Here is a 23,513-nt window from a genome sequence, read left to right on the forward strand (position 1 = left end):
GGTGGTGGCGCAGCGGCAGCAGGAGGCCCCATTTGCTAAAGTGGTGCTTCAGGTTAAGAACAGTTTCAGGTTAAGAACGGACCTCCAGAACAAATTAAGTTCTTAACCTGAGGTACCATTGTACAAGGTAGCCAAGGGTCCCCCCCCCCCGTATTTTTTTTTTAACCTTTTAAAGAGAGGCTTGCATAGCTCACCACAGTGCAGATCTCTTGAGGCCCATTCCCTCTCCCTAAATTTTCTAAAAAGGCCTTCGTAGAAGTGCTTCAGCTCCAGAAACTGTGGTTGGCTGCTTCCTTCTAGCCACACTTCTGGAACGGCTTCAGCGCCATGCTGCCTCCAGAACTGAAGCTCTTCTAAGAAGTGTAGGTAGGGGCAATGGGTGTAGAGACACTCACGCTGATTTAAGTGGTTAGAATCCTTCCTTTCAAAGAGTAATAATAAAGAATTAAACAACCTTTGGCTGCCTCATACATTTAAGGTAAGTGGCATCCCCTTCTCCTTCCAAGGAGAGCAGAGCAGCCAGGTCAGGGGTTGGGGTGGAGTGACAGAAAATACCCTCCAATTTGGCAGTGTCTCTGGTTCAATGCATTTGATATTACTAGTTAGAAACTAATTATTATGGTTAGAACCTTGAAGAGCACTTCAGAAAACCTCTGCAATAAAATACCTTGACTATTATATTTCACTACTCACTTGTATTGAAAATTCATTTTAACTTTTACCTTAGGCTGGCTCTCAATTCTACCTTGGTCACTCACTGGGTCTTCTAGAACTCTTTCAGCTAAAAATACATTCAAGGAAGATATTTGGATCTGCTTTTTTAAGCCTGATTTTTAATGACACACAAAAACTGTTAGAAAAAGTCCTCTCCAAGTTTTCCTCTTAAAAAATACATTTATAAAATTATGAATTAATGAGTGTCTGGTATTTTTTATTTTTTTTTAAATGTGAAACAGCTGATAGCTTGTCTGAAGTTGGGATAGAGATAGTAACTGACAGCTGAATGACCATGCAGGTCACTGATATGTGCTGTACACCAGTCATTTTCATTGCAAAAATGGAAGTAGGCTGGTCTCTGAGCTCTGTTCTTAAATATTGAATCACCTGTCACCCAAAGGTTCTGTCAAACCTCTTCTTAAACAACAATAATTTCATTATGGAAGAACTAAGTAGTACATGCACAATCTGGGTTGGTTCTCACACAACCTCTGATCAAAGGAGGCAACACAGCAAGAAAGAGCAGAATGGGAAGAGCCCCAGCAAATTAGTCTAGCTGAAAAATATAACTCTGTCCCTCTGTAATTATCCTACCCCGGCTGAACTCTTCTGACATGGACATTTGTCATGCTCCCATAGCAGGAGGCTTCTGTGAAAGAGGACCCAGAGCCCTCTCTGAAGACTGTAACAGAGGAATAGACAGGATGTGATGACAGCGATGCTGAGCCCAGGTCCTTTGGCACTGGGGACCCCTGGACATTGGCACAGCAAGACCAGAACTCAGAAGTGGAGATTAAGAATGAGCCACCTCCAAATCCTCATGCTGCCTCATGAAGCTCCAAGACAGGGCAATGACTATATGGCACAGTACCCATCTGAGAGGCAGGCTGCTCCTCATGAGTAGACCTGAACTGTGTTAGCTCAGATGACCAACAGCTGTACAAAGGGTGGAGCTCAGGATGTTATTGAATTAAAGCCCTCAGTCTTAAATATTCCCATGGCTTTGTTAAATTGCTGGCTGCCCTAGTGGCGTAGCATGGGGGGCCGGCCGCACCGGGCGCAACATCTGGGGGTTAGGGTTAGGGGGCGCAAATCCACGGGTTAGGGGGCGCAAATCCACGGGTTAGGGGGCACAAATTAATTGCCTTGCCCCGGGTGCTGACAACCCACGCTACGCCACTGGGCTGCCCCACTTCATTGCTGTTGCACAATGACCCTCACCATGCAAGATGACCTTTGTGACTCTCAGGCTTGGAAACTGCCTATTGGTAGCAATCCTATTTGTGGACATTCAAGACTCAGAAGGAGGGGAGTATGGGGGGCTATTTGTTGAATGTGGATGCCATGTTTTGCTCTAGTGTTATCATTCTGCCAATCATTGCTGAGCTTTCAAAGAACAAATGAATCAAATGTGTCAGTTCTTGACACGTTACAAAATTGCACAGATCAAAATGAAATGTTACAGCTGCTTCACACTTACAATGTATGGTTCTAGCTACCTTCAATACATACACCAATTTCAGAACTTCATCATAGTTCAAGATTTGTTCAACAATTTTACATTAGTTTTTTTATTCCATGAATATGAATTTGAGATCAGATTTTTATTTACCAGAAATTAGAAGTGCTACCCATAACTGGAGGAGCTGTGTGATACAGCTTGATGCTTGCCATAGAGCAACAAAATTCAAAGAAAACATTACTAGATTTGTAACATTAAAAATGCTAAGGAAAACATCTTGCTTCCACTGAAGTTTGCAAGAATGCATGCCCTATATATTGTAAAATTGACTGTGTCACTTGACAGCAATTCCTGCTTAATTAATCCAAAACACAAATACTGTATACATATGTCATTTTGTTATATTCCAGTGCTCTGGTGAAGCTATGTTGACAAAGTCCTATCTGCATACAGAACAAATCTCAAATTTGGAGTAAAAACATTTCTTGTAGTTCCTTTGTGAATGAGTGTCAATCTAAATATAGCTCTTTCTTACCTGATGCTGACCTCCTTCTAGATTTAGCTATAAAACTTGCAAGTAGTTTCCTCATACGCATGTCAGTTGCTTCTTCTAAAGCACTCTTCCCTCTCTCATTTTTGAACAGTGGATCAGCTCCATACCAAAGTAGTAACTCTGCCACCTAGAGGTAAAGACGCTTCAACATTTGTTCCTAACGCTTTCACTCTTTCCGTATCTCACTCATCATACAGAACAGCCACAGGTGTTGTTCCACAGCAACTAAAAGTCAAAGTCGCTGCTGCTCATTGCAATTTTATATGTAAAAAGGTAAAGGTACCCCTGCCCGTATGGGCCAGTCGTGTCCGACTCTAGGGTTGCGCGCTCATCTCGCTCAAGAGGCCGTGAGCTGGCGCCGTCTGAAGATACATCCGGGTCATGTGGCCAGTGTGACGAAGCTGCTCTGGCGAGCCTGCACCAGCGCAGCACACGGAAACGCCGTTTACCTTCCCGCTATAAAGCGGTACTGTACCTATTTATCTACTTGCACTTTGACGGGCTTTCAAACTGCTAGGTGGGCAGGAGCTGGGACCGAACGACGGGAGCTCACCCCACCGCGGGGATTCGAACCACTGACCTTGCGATCAGCTAGTCCTAGGCACTGAGGTTTTACCCACAACGCCACCCGCATCCCTAATTTTATATGTAGTTACAGATATAATATGAGCAAGTAGGACCCTGCAACAAAATGTTGCAGCTCATCCTCAGCCCCTAACGGAAATGGTTCTGTTTGGGGCTCAGACAGCCTGGAACAAGAGTACTTATTAAACGTGATGAAGAAAGGAGGAAGTTTCAGCAAAAAACACACAGGTTTTTGTTTCATCTTCATGAAACCTTCCTGCACTGCACTTATAATGTGAAAGGAGTTGGTTTTGGGGCCTGAGCACTTTATTACTACTATGTACTTGGGAGGGGGTTGTCCCTGAAGACTGACTTTCTCAACATTCCATGGCTCTGAACACCACTAAGCTTGTGCAGCATTCTGACTTGTTAGATCCCTAAAATCAAATTTAAACATTGTTGCCACTGTCAGCAAAAACAAAAAAAGGAGCGGTTACAACACTGTCATAAATAAACTCACACAACTTTTGTAAAATATGGTAGAGGTGGTATTCCGAGTTTTACTCAGAGGACACCCACTGAAATTAATGAATATGACTAAGTTAGGTCAAGTAATTTCAGTGGGTTTACTCTGGGTGAAACTCAGTTGAATACCACCTCAGAAGACTAATGGAATATGTAAGCTCTTTTAGAAGAGACAAACAGGATCAATTTAGTTTATGTTTACATTCCACAGATGTCTTACTGAATGTCTAAAATAAATAACCCCCCAATCTTCTAAGTACAGCACAGTTAATTATAATAAAATTAGCAAAATACACGCAAAGAAGGAAGGAATGCCAATCGTGACAGAATAGGATAGGAAAGGAAAGGAAAGGAAAGGAAAGGGCATTTCTTAAATATAATGAAGCGAACTAAAGACTCCCAGTACTTGGGAACAGCTTTAGACAGATAAGGACTCTCCACAGCTAAACAGATCTTCAGACAGAAATGATGGCAAATCTTGCAGAAGTTTTATTGCATACGAGAACACTTGGACCTTCTCAAGCATTTGAAAAATCAAGACAAACAGTTATTTCTTTCTTTTTTCCACTAGATGGTGCAAGACAAGAGCTCAAAACAGGAGATAACAAAGCTTCTTTATAACTACTTTCCATACCCAGAAATTATTTGGGGATGGGCTACCCTCTATTTTTTTTTGCAGACAAACCAATACATATATAAAAACAAATGGACCAGACCAGGCCTCTAAATCTTTGTTTTCCCTATTTTAATCTCTGCCTCCTGGTCCTTGTCACATGGTTTTTCATGGTAGGCAGCTTCCACTGCAGCAGCACCCCAAAACAATAGCATCTGTGCCTTTAAGAAGGAAAAACAATGGCTTTCCTTGTGGCTTTTTGTAGAAGATAAATTGCAACGTATTTTCAAATATAGAAGCATTACCTTATAGTGACCACCTTTAACTGCATCATGTAATGGTGTTATTTTTTCACTTCCTTTACAGTTAACATCAGCTCCTGCTTTTAAAAGCTCATTTGTTGTCCACCAAAATCCAGCCAGACTGGCGTCATGCAGTGGAGTCCAACCTGTGGCATAAAAAAAAATACTTATTTTTTGTGTTCCTTTCTTAGAATTTAGGCCATATATTTTATAGGATTATTTTCTAATGACTTACATTTCCCTCTGGCCAGAAAACATTCCCCTCCTGGAGACTACGACTGGTTTTTGAGGATTTAGGTAGTGGAAAGGGGAAGAATGGAACACTAGCAACGTATTGTATATCTTAGAACTGCTACGGTGGCTAAAGGTGCCAACAGACAGTTAATTCTGTGAGAGACATTCAAGCACAGACCAAAAGGTCTGTGCAAATAAAGTGAAGGAAGTTTTCTGGCCAGAGGGCCAAATCTTTATCTCCCCAACTGCGGACAGACTGAAGCTGACAGGTGGCTGGGGCCGCCCACCGTCAATGACCTGATCTCATAGTGATATCAGGTGATGCTTCCCTTTAAAGCCCTGATTATTAGGACTTCAGAGCAAACCATGGTGCTTTCGAACAGTGCTTTGTAAACATCCTAGCATTCAGACACCCCCTCCCACATTTCTCCTTCAAATTCCGGAGGTTGAAGGATAGGCAGGAGCTGCTGAAGGCATATTTCCACATGCCCATCAGGAAAGTAATGAGAAAATGAACAGACCACATACTGTTAAGTAAGTTTAAAAGGTTTTACTTACAAAATCCAAAGGTATAATTCATGTGCTGATCCAAGCAGCAGCTAGGTGAACACAGGTAGAATACACTTGGGTACACAATACAGACTATAGTTTCAAATATGAGATCTGAGATTGCAGCAAGCTCAGACATGTCCTTCCTGGTTTGGTACATGGCACAAAGAGGGTGAGGAAAGGAAAGAGAAGAAGCTTCATTTCCTTCCTCATCGGAGGTGGGGGCATGACCTAGTTGAGTCTAGGAACACAGCTCTCTGATCTGAACCCCTTCATGCACTAACCAGAACTCATGCACAGTTATGTTTGGTTTCAATTTCCCAGGTGTTATGTACTGAGTTGAATAGGATCCAAACTGCAGCAGTCTGATTGGTCCTAGAACAATAGGCTCCAAAAGGCAGCAGTCTGATTGGTCCTAAAACAATAGGATTCAGAATGCAGCAGTCTGATTGGTCCTAGAACAATGCAGCAGTATGATTGGTTAGCAGGAACCACCCAATCATGCTCCAGATAGAAGTGAATCCACAACCTGATTGGCCTACAGTAGAATCCCGGAATTAGCCAATCATGTGCAGCCCATTGTGTAAATAATGTATATAAAGCAGATACTTTGAGGGGACTTTCATTCATTCCTCCTCACCACTATGAGCTGAATAAAGAGCATGAAATCACTTTGCGACTCTGAGTATATTTCACCAGAGTTTCCCCCTTTTCTCCTCGAATGAGCAGGAGATGATTTGTGTTAACTACCATTTCACAAAATGGTAGTTAACATAAATTACAGGCCCAGCCCTAAGCACTTACTTATACTGTAAAACTAGCATATCACAGAACACATGATAAGTAAACATGCTTAGCATTAAGTTGTGCCTTGCTCAAGTTTATTATTACACATTATTATTTCATCATTGGATGAAATTAACATTGGAGATTCTGCTCACCTGCACAATCCTGAGTATTTACATTTCCACCAGCTTTTATCATTGCACGTAAACCATTTAGGTCATCTTCCACAGCAGCTCTGTGCAATAATGTCTGACCAAATCTGTCTCTTCTATTGATTTTGGATAGTGAAATGTAGTTAATCGAGGAGTTAGAGGAACTGTTCCAAATGGCTTGCCTCCCTGAGAAATATACACAAAACAAAAGGATGCAGTTAGCAAAAAAATATTACAGGTTGCTTATTGTTGTCTAATCTAATCGTATTAGTTTGTTCCTGTCAATCATGGTTTAATGCAGAGCTTTCCAAACTGTAGGTTGTGACATGTTAGTGTGTTGGCTGCAGGGCGTAGATGTGCCATGCAAATTCTTACTGCACTCCTCCTAGGGCTGGAAAGGGGTTTGTTTAACCTCTAGTTTGCTAGTAAAACTGATAGGTAGCCGTGTTGGTCTGCCATAGTCAAAGCAAAAAAAAAATCCTTCCAGTAGCACCTTAAAGACCAACTAAGTTAGTTCTTGGTATGAGCTTTCGTGTGCATGCACACTTCTTCAGATACACTGAAATAGAAGTTTCCAGACCCTTCTATATAGTGAGAAGGTGGGGAGGGGTATTACTCAGAAGGGTGGTGGGAATGGGGATTGGCAGATAGCTGTGATGAGCCTGTTGACGACTCTTAACGACTGCAATAGGTCTTACAGGAAAAAGCAAGGGGTGAGAAGGTGAAAAATGGCTTTGTCATGTATAATGAGATAAGAATCCAAGGTCTTTGTTCAGACCAGGTGTCTCCATGGTTTTAAGTTTGGTGATAAGTTGCAATTCAGCAGCTTCTCTTTCCAGTCTATTTCTGAAATTCCTTTGTAGTAAAACAGCTACTTTGAGATCTTGTATAGAATGTCCTGGGAGATTGAAGTGTTCTCCTACTGGTTTCTCTGTCTTGTGATTCCTGATGTCCGATTTATGTCCGTTTATTCTAATCTTGAGAATCCATGTCAATCCATGCTTTTTAACCACGTTTTTGTGCCATTGTGGCCCTACGAAACAATGGATGCATGACGAAGCCATGGACATGCTATGTGGTCTGATGGAGAATTTGGGGTGACCCAATGCAAAAATCCTGAGGCTCCATGTGCTTTTACCTCCCCCCTCCCAGGCAGCCTCCTTTATCTCTAGAGTCCCTTATCTCCCCTCCTGATTGCTTGCTGATCAGCTGCTCAGCAGCTTTGTTTCAAACCCCCTTCCCTCTTTCTTAAAAAAAAAAAAAAGCACGATCTGCTTTTTGCCCCTGGGCAATTCAGCTCCAGGGACCACGCATTCACTCCATAAGATGCACAGGCATTTCCCCTTACTTTTTAGGAGGAAAAAAAGTGTGTCTTGTGGACTGAAAAATACGTTGCTGTGTCGCAAAATGATGCATGTCTAAAAAGAGTGTCACCAACATGAAAAGTTTGGAAAGCTCTGGTCTAATGTATCATTAATTACAGAAATACATCTGAAGTTGTAACAGAGCTGAATCACGTGTCCCTAATGCCATAGACAAAATATCTTAAGAGGGATTGTGAACAAACTGCATACAGTGTTATGGCTGCAAAAAATAGCCTACACCAGACAATGGAGACATGCTGTAATTTACATAAATGTAAATTCCCTTGAGACCTTTGTGGTATAGTAGGAGTAATAAATAAAGGAATAAAAATGATTATCTTATGCTCACTTACCCAAGGAGTATTTTTCTTATAAATATTATTTAAAGTGTTTCTGGTTATGAGTAAAATTCACTCAAGGTGGCTTACACATAAATGATAAAAATACAATTTCCAATTAAAAAAAAAATACAGTGCAAAACCTTACCTCTCATTGGGGCTCAATTTTGAGTAGACATGCCTAGAACTGAATTGTTAATAACATTCTGAATGGAAAGGAACAGTAAACAAACCCATTTTATTTTCTTGAAAAAAAGTTGAAGGAAGGAAGACATTTACCTATTGGGGTTATTGTTACGGTTTATTATTACAATATGCATTTTTGTGGTTTTATTTTGCAAACTGCCCTGTGATCTTCAGATGAAGAGCAGTACAGAAATTTAATAAATAAATAATAATTTATTCAAAATACAAAAGTTAACTCATCAACTAATGTTATTCGTGTATTTAATATCAAATAACACAGTTCCATATTTAACAAAATATGCATATTAAACTCAATGTTTCAAACATTTGAAAGGGTATCATGAACAGCAGGCAACAAATTTAGCTTATTTATTTTAGCAAATACATTTATTTTATTTATAAGCTGCCCCACACATTAAAAAAAATACAAGATGGCACATGCACATACGTACTAAATAAATACATGTACAGTGGTACCTCGGGTTAAGTACTTAATTTGTTCTGGAGGTCCGTTCTTAACCTGAAACTGTTCTTAACCTGAGACACCACTTTAGCTAATGGGGCCTCCTGCTGCCCCTGTGCCGCCAAAGCATGATTTCTGTTCTCATCCTGAAGCAAAGTTCTTAACCTGAAGCACTATTTCTGGGTTAGCGGAGTCTGTAACCTGAAGCGTATGTAACCTTAAGCGTATGTAACCCAAGGTACCACTGTACGGTAATTAAAGCAAAACTTTCAATTGCCAAACCAAAGTTACTAAGTACTATAACCATTTCCCTCTGCTGGATAACAAGAAGTCATGTATCAATGGATTGTGCTTTTAACTTGTAATTACAGCTTCCTGATGCTTGCAGATTTATTGTACAAACCAAGACAGTAGTAGTATTTGCAAAACAGACTCATAAGGCTGTTTTAGTATGTATGTGTATCCTACATGGTAAATATGCAACTTTAAATATTTTACAATGTGTGTGTGTGATATAAATGGATACAGTGGAAAATTCCCAACCAACAAAGTTCCCCACAGCACCTACTCATACAGACACACATGTTTTCCCCCCTCATTATGAATACTTCATGCCCAACCAAGTGATTATGGATTTCAAATGCAGCTCCAATTAAAAAATGTATTCTAAAACTAATAGGAACTGGCTCTAATGGCCAAGAAGCAAACTGCATGCCCAAGCCCTAAAAGCTTTCTATTCAATAAGGATGATGTGGTGAAATTGAATCTGGCATAGGGATGGACAAATCAAGCAATTTTGGTTTCTTTCAGTTTCTCATTTTTTTAGCCTTAAGTTCTTTTCTCCACATTTCCGCATCAGTTTGCAAAACAAAATTTCTAATGTCCTCATTGAAATTCATTCACATTTAAGTGTGAATTTTTCTTAATATGCACAGTTTTGCAATTCATTTTTGTACATTACTAACACCAATATATGCCTTTTTATGTACACTTTACCCTAGTATGAGCATTATCGCACACATAAACTGGAGAACAACACTGCAAAATTAAGAGAAATGTGAATTTCAAAAGAAGGCTTTTTTGATCGCATATTGTTTTAAAAAGCACAAATGAGGTAGGTTCACCTTTAAGTGAATCAAATTTTATCCCCTGCCCCAAACCTGAGGTAATATTGAGGATCATGAGCTTAGCACTGAGGGCCGAACTAGACATATGCTTGATGCAGAACATAAACTGCATGTACTTTGGCCTTTAGATTTGAGTACAGTAAGGGGAAATGCTAGTGAAGCCTCCTTGCTTAGACCTAGAAAATGAAGGTGTCCCTTGCTCTAATTAAATTCCACGTTCGGTTGCAATCGTTTCTTCCAACCCAGTACAAGACAGAGAATTGATAGCAATGGACGCAGAGCTTCTGTTAATGCCCAGAAATGGTAACATGACCTGGGACACTTTGCCACAGTGACATATTTAGCAGGGGGGAAGCATATGTCCTTCAGGCTACAGAAGATTAAAAAAAACACCGCTTACTTCTTTTCTTGGCAATCCTCTGACTTTTCCTCACTTGCTCAACTTTAGTATTTGTATCTGTAGTCAAGAAGTGGCATAATACAGTTCCCATCTGTGAACAGTCATCTTCCTTATCTTTAGTGTCAGATCTGCTGACAAACAAAACATTTTTAATTACCAAATGCATTTCTCTATACTCTGCATGATGTCCATATATATTTTAAAACATTTTTCTTGAAAAGGATAAGGAAAACTGTATATTTAATCTCACTCAAACTTCACATGGAAACTTTTTTTTTAACCTCCTCAGGATATACTTATTTATTATTTCCATTTTCATAACACATTATATAAAATATCTCAAAGTGGTAAAAATGTTATATTTAATATAAGCTTTCCCATTAACCACTGTAAAAAATTTATATCATAATGAAAACCATTAGCTTACTCTCTTGTTTGAGCCTCAAAACTGTGTATATTCTGATGCATCCCTTCTAGAAACTGACAACTGGGAGTAGGATCAGTATCATTTAGAGTAAGTTCCTTCCTTTTTTGTGCTGAATTCTTTAATGTACATGAAGCAACCTGCATAGTTTGTTCACATGAACTGCTATCCTTTAAAATGGAATCTCCTTTTTCAACTGGTATGTCACGAGAGGAAATATTCTGGTGGTCTGAATGGACTAATTTATGCATATTCTGACTAAAGCCAATCTGTGAAATAACAATTATAAAAGAGATCAAAATTATTAGTAGAACAGTAAAACATATTGGTACATCTTAGGGCTGCCATATATCCGAGATTTCCAGGACATATCTGGGATTCATCCGTCGGAAATAGTGTCAGGGTTGAATTTTTGTAAATCAGAAAAATGTCCAGGAAAACCCAGGTGCTTTACACTGAAATATGGCAACCCTGGGTACAGCTACATGTATTTAAACTTCTGTTTTAAAAGTATTAACAATGAAATCACTGTCAAATTTAGAGAACTTCCAGGACAAGCAGCATAGGTTTAGTCAAATTCTAATGAGACAGCCTTTTACCATAACCCCTATATTTTTCTGACAAAGGTTAGATGTCATTTCCTTCACAAGAAAAGAGATAACTGAGCTATACAATGTATGTGAAGAATGGTGCTTTTTCTAGTTACACAACCCTGTGTTTCTTCCTTGAGCTGGATGGGGCTTTGGGGGGGGGGGGAGAATATGACATTGCATTTCCTTCACATACCCAATTACTTTAGAAGGTAAAATATTTTATAATCTTCTACTTCTCTGTATGCATATAGCTTCAGTGCAGATGATTATTTAATGCAAAAAACAGATGTTATGAACAATAACTTTTAAAACTGTGAAGAAGGTGTAGCAATTTTCAGTTATTTTTTATTCACATAACTATTTAACGTGCGTAAGAATGATACTATTATCTATAAGGGGTTTCTAGCACTGTGACTACATCTGCAAGATTTGACAACAGCTTTCCTGTTGAATCTTTTGAAGGTAAGAATCTCTTAGGCATTAATGTTGATTGCAGTTAATGTGGATACCCCATAATGTAGCTGCCAGGGGGTCAAAGGGCACACTCTCAATGCTACTTTCTGGATTCAGTCCTGAAGATAAGTTTGGAATGACTGCAAAACAGTGCCCCCAATTCCCATATCCTGGAGCTGGACCAGGACGATTTCATGGTTGATGGTATCATATGTCAATGAGAGATGAAAAAGTCGTACTCCCCTTGTCCCACTCTCTGCAAAGGTAATCCATACTGGTGACGAAGGGTGGACAGGAACAAAGCTGGTAGCCAGTGAAAATCTTTTAAAACAGGTCCAACATAGCTCTGACTATTAACTCCAGTTAGAAGGTGAGCCACTGCATTTTACTGTTTGTGAGTTATCTTCTAGTATGACCAAATGGTGCTATGGCACCTTAGAACTACAGATGCAGTTGAGCTACAGTCACTTAAAAGAGCATGCTAATGAAACAATGGGGAACCTGTACCCCTCCAGAGGTTGATGGATTCCAACATCAATTAGTCCCAGCTAGCATGGGCAGTGGTTAGTGATGATCAGAGTCAAACAACATCTAAAGGGCCTGCCTTAGATGCAAGCACTCCTCCTATGGCATAAGCCTAGCAGTTCTGGCTGTTAAAATTGATTATCAATTATTACTAACTGGAAATGTTGTGCAACGTTGCATCCTCCTCCTAGGCCAGTGTTTGCTGATATATCCTACTGAATGTCATGCCACCAACCTTGTCCAATTCAAGCAACATAAATCAACAAGTTAAGCTTGTTTTAGAATTCTTTAACAGAACTATGCAATGAAAATTAGCACAAACCAGTTATCAGACTTCGCATTTGTAAATGATGTAAGTTCCAGAAATCTGAGTGTTCTGCTGCTACTTATCTTCCTCATTCCCTGAAGCAACCAAGGGGAGAAAATCTCTGATGCTTCTTTCCTTGTTGATACCTATAGTCTACGTAATTGCTGTTCCATTGAGTGTAACCATGTAAGAAGAGCTCTGCTGGATCTGAACAAAGGCCCATCTAGCCCAGCATCCTGCTCTCAGAGTGGCCTATGGAAATCCCACAACCAGGACCTGGATGCAACAGCACTCTCTCCACTTGTGATTCCCAGCAACAGCTCTTCAGGGGGATAGTGTCTATGACAGAGGGGGCAAAACACAGCTATCATGCGTAGTAGTCACTGATAGTCTTACCCTCCATAAAAAAATGCCTAATCCACACAAGTGGGTGGCCATCACTGCCTCTTGCAGAAGCAAGTTTCATAGTTCAACTATGTGCGGTGTGAAAAAGTAGTTTCATCTGTCTGTTCTGGGGCTGTGTATACACACACCCTATGAAACACACAAGGGTTATTTTTTTTCACAGTGTACACAGCAGTTTGCAATTGTACAAACAAGGGACGCTGTGGGTTAAACCACAGAGCCTAGGACTTGCCGAACAGAAGGTCGGCGGTTCGAATCCCAGCGACGGGGTGAGCTTCTGTTGCTCGGTCCCAGCTCCTGCCAACCTAGCAGTTTGAAAGCATGTCAAAGTGCAAGTAGATAAATGGGTACCACTCCAGCGGGAAGGTAAACGGCGTTTCCGAGCGCTGCTCTGGTTCACCAGAAGCGGCTTTGTCATGCTAGCCACATGACCTGGAAGCTGTATGCCGGCTTCCTCAGCCAGTAAAGCGAGATGAGCGCCGCAACCCCAGAGTCGGTCACGACTGAATCTAATGGTCAGGGGTCCATTTACCTTTTATCACACAATAATATCATTTAACGCAGAAGCCATGCTGACTATATACACAAGGGGGCATGTTTTCAAACCAATGAGCAATGGTGTTCTCTATTCCTATTCCCTCAATTACTGTTTCAGTAGACCCTTAAAAATATTTTTACACTCTTTCAAAAGAGAGGGGTTGGAAATTGGTGTTTTGATATAAAGACAGCTCCCCATTTACACGGGGGTTGTGTTCCGAGGCACCACACGTTTAAGTGAAATTGCGTGAACACCATTGAAAAAGCCAGCAAACACCCTCCAAATCACCTTGCTTAAACTCCAACTCGCCACAGTTTGCACAAGGGCTTATGGGATTACATTTGCAAAGGCTCATCAGATTGTTACACTGTTTTTATGCCTTTTTGTGCAACAGGAATGGTCACATATGCCTTGAATGCATGTAAATGGGAAGTTGTCGGTACTGATATACAGAGGAAATGTAATCAATCTATGGATTTGTTTAGTGACGATGCACAACCTACATTTCTTCATACACACATACATACCAGAAACAAACATGCAAAGGCAAATTATCAAGAAAGACGAAATGTCCTGGTCACCAAAGAACCTTCAGTTGCACTTGAGGTGGGTGGGGACTTCCTTGTAGTAGCTTCTGGGGAGGAAATGGGTCTGAAGGGCGCTTCATTTGGTAAGAGGGACTACAATGTCTTTGTTTTAAATGCAAAAAGTCCCAGGTTCAATATCTAGCATTTCCAAGTAGAGCTGGAAGACCCTCATTCTGAAACACTGGAGCAATGCTGCCGATCAGTGTAGACAATACTGAGCTATATGGACCAATGGTATAAGCCATTCTCAGATACCCGCTGCTTTGTGGGGCATCTTAGGGAAATAAAAGGCTAAGGAGTAAACCCTAGACAAATTTGGAATGAAGTAAAATGGTTGAACCGTGTCTTGTATGCCAGCTTCCTGCAACTCCATTTAGCTGGTGCTAAATGTTCTGGTTACCAGTCTTCAACCACAGCAGGTGCTGTGATTCTCCAGCAGTTTGACCTCATCCCTAGAGGCGCACTGTTGTCTCTCAATAGAGACGGATGCTAAGAAAAGATCTTCAGATGAATGGCAATATATAAATTTAATAAATAATAATTAAAAATAATAATGGAAGGCAGCTGCTCTTCTGCTTCCTTCCTGCAGCTCCATGTACTGTACAAGTGTGGACCATGTCATATGAAGCTGCAGTGAGAGAGGGAATCACCTGAAAACCAGAGGACTCTTGTGTCAGCAAAGCTCTCACTTAAATAACATTCTTCCATCTGATTTGGGATTATTCTTCCTTCCCACTGCAGCCCCATACCCCATTGCTGTTCACTGTTCAGGAGCATGCACACACACACACACACATGCACACACACCAGGGAGAGGGTTGTCAGGGGTACAGTGGATTGCAGAGGGAGAAACAGAAAGCGAAGGCTGGTTGAGCAAACTGTAAACTTATAATAAGAGGGCTTTACAATGCAGGTATCACTGTTGTACAAGACAGCAGGGAAGAAGCGAGGTTGCTTATCCTAACAACGGCAGTATGCAACTTTAATGAGAGGAAAGGTAATAAAAACATACACCACTTACCTAGGAATATTATACACAAACAACAGGCTTATTTGGGGTATAAGATGGTTTTGTGAATATAAACAGCAAGTTAACATTTCAATAAACATTAATGTGAATATAAATTGTAAACCAACCTTTCAACTTTAAAGTATACATACTTGTTCCTCTGAAGGATATGGCAATGTGGTCACCATTAAAGCTTCTGTTTCTTCAAGGTGTTTTATATGAAGCAGAGATTTTACATTTATATCTGTGATTTGTGTGCAATCACCATCTGTTTGGTCTGGTGTCGGTTGTTTGTCTGCGATGATGAACCAATTTCTCTTGCCTTCTGGCTGACAGACAGATGCTGCTGCAGATTCTGACAAGGAGTTCAGTGCTGTGAGAAGCTCTACAGGCAGGGCATTGCTCTCCTTATTTACAGACTTAGCCATAGAAATAGCACCATCCTGATTTTCCAATATGTCAAGCATTTTGAGGGTCTCAGAATCATCAAGTGGTTCCATCAAATCTTCAAATTCCACGGCCATTGTTTCATCTACACTTATACTTGATTGCACTGTTTCAAAAAATGGATGGTTTTCTGTCATATCTTCCTTACTGACAATTTGAAAAACCTCTGACATCTCTGTATCTTGTGGAACTGAATCCTCTATTGCATCCATACCAGAAAGAAGGCTTATTTCTGGAGACACTTCAACATTTAAAGTCTCTGGAAGCTAATGATAAAAACATATGCTAATTTAACACTCAAAAGCACACATTTGCAAAGCTTTCTTCAAAGAAAATGCTGCTTCCTCTTCATAGCTCTTTTTAAAATAGCTGCTTTAAATAGCTGTTTTTTACCTTCCCCAGTTCTATTATATTTCTTTTAATCTGAGACAAAAGTGCACAATTTTCTAGACTGCATATTTACATAATAGTTTTAAGATACTTAAAGAAAAAGGGTTTACCCTGCTACACTTTGCTAAAAACTTTAATGGTTTCTTATGATCCCTCAGTCTGCTTCCAGGGAGCTTACAGCCAACTTTTACTCGTTATTAGTCTTTTACATTTAAATGTTTTTCTCAGTATCATTCATTCATTGTTATATTTTTTCTTATGACATGAAGGCATTTGATGCAGTTGTACTGCTGAAGCTATGTATATTCTCTGGCCTTTAGATGGCTTTGTGGGTTGATTTGTATTGCTTAAAAATTGGGTTTTATTTTAATTTTCTCTGTCTTGTATTTTCTATTTTTCATAACGTTGAAAACTCCCCAAAGGAGTGAGTTAATGGGAAAGTATAAATGCAAAAAATAAATTGATTGATAAAAATATTTCTATATGCCCAATTACATAAAATATCAAAGTGCTCCACAGCATAAAGTACCACAACACAATACCAAATAATAAATTTAAAGCCTGGTCCTGTTATTAGCCTGGGAACCCACCCAGAAAACATATATAACCCACTGTAAAAAAAGCTGAAGAAAAACTGTTTTCTTTAGTACAATTGGAGGTCTACTACTAGAGCATCAGCACAGGCAATATGGCGGACTCCAATAATCTTCTTGCTTTCTCCAATGTGCTGCTGATATTATGACAGGTCAAGCAGCAGAGAGGGGGCTGAATGGAGTGAAATCTGCTGGCATAATGCTAGCAAGACACAGGAAATCAAATAAGTGGACATGGGAACTGTGGATGGATAAGATGACAGGGAATGATCAAAATGATATGGATGTCAAGGGAATCAAAACCCTTTCTGTGGAGAAACTTGGAGTACATGGTTACTAGGGATGCCACCTTCCTGTTCACTATGCTATGGAGGTCTTCACTTGGGAGGGTGGCATGTTGTCTTTGTGGCTACCCTGTTATCTTTTGTGTGTATCCTGGATAGAGTGAAATCACAAAATTGTTTAGCTATTGCCATGCACTGATTGGTGTCTTCTGTGTATGAGTAAATGATGGGGTGTCACAAGCACACAAAGTTTAAAAAAAAAATTCTCTCTCTTCCATGGTCCCAACAAAAATAGTTACTCTTGAAATGCAAATGGCAGCTTCAAAGAAGCTATTTTGGTCAGGACCACGGCAGGGAGAAGAAAAAGTTAAACTTCCCTTCCCCAAGGTTCCAAGGCTGCTAGTTACATAAGATAAATTGTGTGTGTTAATTTCATTCATGCAATTAATATCACATCTAGTTCAGTGCTCATAATAGGACCAATGGAGCTACTGCAGGAAAATTACAAAAGTGCATTTTCAATACTCAGCATACTCTGTTGGCAAGTCTGACCTGTTACATTCTTTCACAATCTTGTATGGTGTAATAATTTGTATCACAATAACTTCTGCACTGTATCATTATACACATCCTATGGGCATGCTGGTTAATTTGCATAAAAACAGCAAGCTCAAGCTCAAGCTCAGAGTGAATGTTTGAAATGACATCTTTGTTAAGATTACAGTTATTTGTTTGTTTGTTTGTTTGTTTGTTTGTTTATGTAATAAATATCTGGAGAAAACATGTTCATAGGCTTTCACGGGGGAAGGGGGAATTCCATGAGGCATAAATTAATTGAAAAACAGAGATTATATAGTTACAATTGGGGGGGAGGGGGACACTAACAGACCTACATTTCTGTCTGTTTCCAGAAATCCAGCCACTTCAGAATCTAAACCTAAAACAACAGCAAATAGGTGAATTTTAAACTTTATTTTCAATGCATATCACTTTGAACATCCTTTAAAACATAGTATGGTCTTTGAGGGGAAACAGTAAATACCAAATTTATCCATCCTGGAACTGAAGGAAAAAGAGCTTCTGACCACCTATGAGGATCTCCCTTCACAATAAAGCTTCTATTGACTTTATACCTAGTGTGTCATCTAAAATTAATCTGTAACTTAACAAGCAGAACTTGTATCCAGAAGCTTCCCCTTGCACCAGTGGGAGCATCCCTTGAAATACAAATAGCAGCTTCAGAGAGGTAACTGTCATCAGGACTATGGACTCTCTATGGCCCCAAGACTGCTCAAGCTTGCCTGTGGCTGCTATTTACATAACCAAAAAAATGTGTCTAGTTTGCCCTTTACAGGCACAATTTATGTGCCTCTACATTTCCCCCTCTATGACTAATAGCACCTTCTGGGGGGAGGGTGATTTGGATCTGACCACTGACAACAGGGGCAAAGGGTTAGACTTCCCCACAAGGACTGATCCCCAAGCAAACTGGGACTTTCATTTCTTAAGAAAGAAAAAGGCGTGGAGAGTGTCAATCATGGAATTTCTATGTAACATCTAATTTGGACCTGATGGATGGCTTTTCTATTTTGAAAGGAATAACAACAGAACCTTTCACAAGTTCGCTAATGTCACTGGCATACCTTTAATGTGTGGTTGATATATTGTGTTTATTATATTTCTACTATTGTTGCTATTTTCTACATTGTGATTTTAATAGAAGTAATCAGTCTTGTGCAAAATATGTGTACTAAAAAGGCAGTGTGTACATTTTTATATAGCTATATGAAATAAGATCTTCCTGCAGCCAAAGATGATTGAATCTCATTAAGTCTCGAAGTACTTTGTGCAATCCATTCTAAAACTTACAAATTGCAGACTTTCCCATTTTATTCACCAACATTCTTTTGTATGTTATTTTGCTTAACATCTAACCTTGAATGAAAGTAATTATGAACTTGAAAGTATGTTCTCTTTGTCCTAAGGCAGCTACAGCACTATTTAGATGTTTGGCTCATGGCGCTCTCCCAATGTCCCCATATGCACCTGTTCCACTACACAACTTCCCATGTTCGGCATGAAAGTCTGAAGAGGGAATGTTACGAGTGTGCTTACAATTCTTCTCTTGATTAGGAGCTCTGCATTATCAAGGGTCCTGATCGCAGGGAAGTTTGTAAGCACATTCACCCAAATGCACTTAGAATCCTCCTTCAAATGGTGCTAAATGGTGGGCCTGGAATGGATGTATATATTGGGGGTGGGTTGTGTATGTAACCCCTCCCTCGTTTAAGCCCTATTTAACCTGAATAGGGCTTATGGGAACAGGTACCTCCAGGTGATCTATATCTGAGTCTTCTGCTCTGGCAATTTAGTTCAAATCCAGAATTATGGGATGCAATATGAGGGCAGGGTGGGAGGGAAGAAGAAATAATTTCACAATGGATTTAGGTAACCTTCCTCTTAATGGACTGCACTGCCTTGTGAAGTTCTAGGTGACCACACTAATAGGCATTAGGTAAAACCACTGCACAGAAAGTAACAGTGGGAGGCCAATTACAAACTCCTTTCTGAGACTGAAACTCCAAAGGCCATTTAGTTCCTTACTGTGCTGTATATAGATACATCTGTTTGATATTTTCTCCAATAACTATTTTCTGTGTAATAACTATACTTAAACAAGTTACTCTCCATTACATAAACATGCAGATAAAAAGCTTGTATCATCCATGTACAGTAGCAGCTGGTGAATGATCAAGTTGGCAAATACCTGTAACACTGATGGGACAGTTTATCATAGCTCTAGAAAGGAAAAGAACAGATAAAATTAATTAACTTTGCATGTTTGGGTGATTTAGGCTTGATTGTAATCTCTGTTTTACTTAGATCCTTCACACTTATTTGTAGGTGATATAATGATGAATGTATGGAAACAATTTGTTGCACACAAATGCATGAAATCATCAGGATTTCTAAAGTGCTTAAAAGGCACTATTTCTAAAACAAAACATACGTATGTTATCTAAAACTTTAAAGGTTGAAATCAGGGAGACTAAGGCTACAGTTGTAATCACATTTACTTGGGAGTAAGTCCCAATGAGTATAGTAGGCCTTACTACCAAGCAAACATGCACAGTATTGGGCTGTAAAAAAATAATCAGTTCTAACTTTTTTCCATCCAATTCTGCACTTGATGGTGCGTGACAGGTGGCTGATATAATGACACATGCAAATTACCAGTATGGCTTTAGAAAAATGATGTTTTTTTCTTACTCAAATAAAAAAACTAAAGCCTCGTAGTACTCAGCCTACAAGGGAGGGCTCTCAGACCCTGCCAGAGCATTGCACCTCCCTTCCCAGGCTTTGAGAAGGGGGGTGTGAGGGATCCTGCAGCCCTCCTGCCTCCTTCCCAAAACTGGGCAAGCTTTAGGAAGGAGGTGGGAGGGCTCTCAGACCCTGCCAGAACATAATGCCTCCTTCCCTAAGCCAGGCAGAAGCTTCCTGGGCTTTGGGGGAAAGGTGCAAGGCTCTGAGGGGGATGGAGGTGCTGGTACTGCATATCAGTGCACACCACAAGACAAAAAGCACTGAGTTTGTCCGTATATTTTTCTGAGTATCTGAGAAACAGGTTAGCACGGTGAATTTCCTTCTGAATAAAATGTGTGTGATTAAGAATACAGAGGAAGAATACAGAAACAGTTAAAAAATAACAACCCACAAAGGGCACATGCTCAAGGCAAAACTGAAGGCAAAGTTGCAATCAAAAAGCCATCTAGCACGGAGATAGCTGTTAGAATTCCTGCTCCATGACCTAAACACATGACTTCTGAAAATGTAGCTTCTCTATTTCTAAATAGCCTGTTATGGTGATATCTGAAATTAATTTGCAAGATTCAGACCTGATAAAGAAAAATAAGGCATTCTGGTTTTACTTACTCCTGCAAAGGAGTGAGCTACTTATTCATGTCCATTAAAATCATTTTATAAATATGAAGTGAACTGTTCTCTATCACTTCTGTAACAAGCATGTAAGGGCAAAATATAAAAAAACACACAAAGCACTGTGGATGCATTTTGAGCTCTCTCTCTGTATGTGTGCCCACAGTATTCCAGCAAAGCAAATGCTAGAATATTATCCTGATACTCCTTGCTGGCTTATGCTTTAACTACTGCTTCCTCCACCTGTTGGGGAATGAAGCAGCCCACAGCCAGTTGACTGAGGTGGGAGCATTATACTGTTTGCTTCCATCACAGACATCCAGCTGCAAGCACTTTCTTTTTCAGGAAGATGTGGCGGTGGTAGTGAGAGGGGCAGATGATTAAGCAGGGAAAGGAACCACACCACAGTGGGGTACCAGAGATGGAAGCAATGCAACCTCCTCTTGCGTCAAGCAACAAGCCATAGACAGCATCTATCAACGGGAGGAGGAAGGGACCGTGACAGCAGCAGCCAGAACATTCAGCGAGAAGAAGATAATATATAATCATAGAATTGTAGAGCTGGAAGGGTCATCTAGTACAACCCCCTGCAATGCAAGAATCTCAACTAAACAGTTCTTGGTTTCAACGGCAGATCTTTCTTTGTTATGTCTCTGCATGGTTGTTAATTCAGCCTTGGAAATAAACCCACAAAAGTCATCAGTCTGCTAAGAGGTTAGCACTGTGCATTTTCAGATGAATTTGCATAGGAAGGGGCTTTTCTTCTCTCATGGCTAGAACAGAAACAAAGTGGACTGACAGAGAAGGGCTCTCTCATGAGTTCCATCCATCCTTCACCAGCTTGCTCACTGGCCAACATGGAATTCTTGGGTGGATAAGGGCTACAACCAGGCAATTTGTTAAAGCCATGGTTCCCTTGATTCTATGAAGATCAGATTATATTGATGACTTGAAGAATACTTATTACAGTTGTCAGTTAAGGAAACCAAGACAGAAAAATGAGAAAGCATCATCTTTAGACTGTAAGTCTAAGTGAAGCTTAGCAAGGTTTGAAGGAATAAGTAGCAACCAGGTGAGGAGACTGAAGGAACCAGGACAGATTGGAACAATGTACATTTTGTACTTAACAACCTGTAATTAAGATTAAGTAACATAATTATGCAACTGGAAAATCTAAAGGATTCCAACAGCCCAACACATTTGATGAGTTATACTGCATGAAAAATTGCAAAATTAGATGATCAGGTGATTTTTAGATGAAAGTTGTAATTATTGGATTAATGTCAGAATTTTCTGATTTTAATTAAACCCTGCTTGTAAGTACATCCATTCATTCTGATGTAATTTCTGGCAGATGTAATGCAGAAAACATCTGCTTACACCCTTGAACACATTAACAGATGTCACACTATCTGATATTTAATACAGAACCTATAGTAATAAATCTTCCCTGTTCAATATTTCTATTATTAAAAGAAGCCACACCTGAGTGGTGAACACAATAACCTGCCCCAGCTTGGAACAAGAGATGCTATCTCTCTTGTATTTAAAAGGAATTTATCTTATCCTATATACCGTATTTTTTGCTCTATAAGACTCACTTTTTCCCTCCTAAAAAGTAAGGGGAAATGTGTATGCGTCTTATGGAGCGAATGCAGGCTGCGCAGCGATCCCAGGAGCCAGAACAGCAAGTCGGATCGCTGCTTTCGCTGCGCAGTGATCCCTCTTGCTGTTCTGGCTTCTGGGATTCAGAATATTTTTTTCTTGTTTTCCTCCTCCAAAAACTAGGTGCGTTTTATGGTCTGGTGAGTCTTATAGAGCGAAAAATACGGTATATAATGTAGTATCTCCTGAATCTTGCTCTTTTAGATCCATTTCTCCACTGTGTCTTTTGCTACTATTTTCAGCTGTGGGGGAGGAGGTTCTTATTCTTCCGCTACAACACATTGATCACAGCTAACTTTTTTATGCATTAGATTAAAAAAAAAACCCAGCCCTACCATTAGATTGAGACAACCAACCATAGCTGTCAACATTTTCCTTTTTTTAAGGGAAATTCCCTTATTCCAAATAGGATTCCTCGCAAAAGTTGACAGCTATACAACCAACCCAGGCAGGAGGTGCCATGGGTGTGAGTAGCCCCCACAACCACTCCCCAGGGTCCTCCCCCCTCCACCATTCCTATCCTACTGAGCCAGCAACCCACCAGTAGTGATGCTTGCTTGTTGCTGGACTGGGCAAGTGAGATGTTTCCCAACATATCAGAGACAGCAATGATGGGAAATACCCATAATCATAGGAGCCAACTCCTTGGGGTCAATGTCCCTTTGCTCTTCGCAATAAAATATTGGGGGGGCTGCCCCACGTTGATGGACATTGGCATTCAAATGGTATGCATGTGCCACATATTACACTGGTCAACAACAAATTTGTTGTCTGCATTTTTTCAGTTGATTTAGCACAAATCTGATGCGCTGAATCCAAAAATCACATTGGTTTTGCTCAATCAGGTCAAGTTTTTGAGCTATGGCCACATGTCTTTTTTTACATTTTTGTTCACATGTACGCATGTTCACATGTGTGGAGCATTTTAGAAGAAGTTGGTGGGTGTAAAATGCCATGTCAAATAATTGTTTTGATTGGAAATGATTATTTTAATGACAAGAAGTATTCAGGTCCAATAGTTC

General features: G+C 40.0%; 1 protein-coding gene across 14 annotated transcripts in view; it reads right to left on the reverse strand.

The window, feature by feature from the left end:
- ANKRD31 (ankyrin repeat domain 31) overlaps positions 1–23,513 on the reverse strand; it is a 52,723-nt gene that overhangs the window by 23,921 nt on the left and 5,289 nt on the right. For 7 of the 14 annotated variants that reach the window (XR_014556280.1, XM_083703079.1, XM_083703090.1 and 4 more), the window contains exons 2-10: positions 19,658–19,689; positions 17,784–17,827; positions 15,329–15,889; positions 10,763–11,028; positions 10,336–10,466; positions 6,461–6,643; positions 4,740–4,882; positions 2,715–2,859; positions 723–781 (exon numbers count right to left, since the gene is read on the reverse strand). Coding sequence is in view for 13 of the 14 variants with exons in the window: in XM_083703079.1 (XP_083559205.1) it covers positions 723–781; positions 2,715–2,859; positions 4,740–4,882; positions 6,461–6,643; positions 10,336–10,466; positions 10,763–11,028; positions 15,329–15,889; positions 17,784–17,827; positions 19,658–19,689 (1,564 nt within the window). In the remaining variant the exon portion in view is untranslated. Of the gene's footprint in view, positions 1–722; positions 782–2,714; positions 2,860–4,739; positions 4,883–6,460; positions 6,644–10,335; positions 10,467–10,762; positions 11,029–12,652; positions 12,957–15,328; positions 15,890–17,783; positions 17,828–19,657; positions 19,690–23,513 lie in introns of those variants that run through there. The other 7 variants (XM_083703083.1, XM_083703086.1, XM_083703087.1 and 4 more) reach the window with 6 other exon arrangements.

The sequence above is a fragment of the Podarcis gaigeae genome (assembly GCF_964106915.1).
Source record: "Podarcis gaigeae genome assembly, chromosome: 11".
Taxonomy (NCBI): Eukaryota; Metazoa; Chordata; class Lepidosauria; order Squamata; family Lacertidae; genus Podarcis; species Podarcis gaigeae.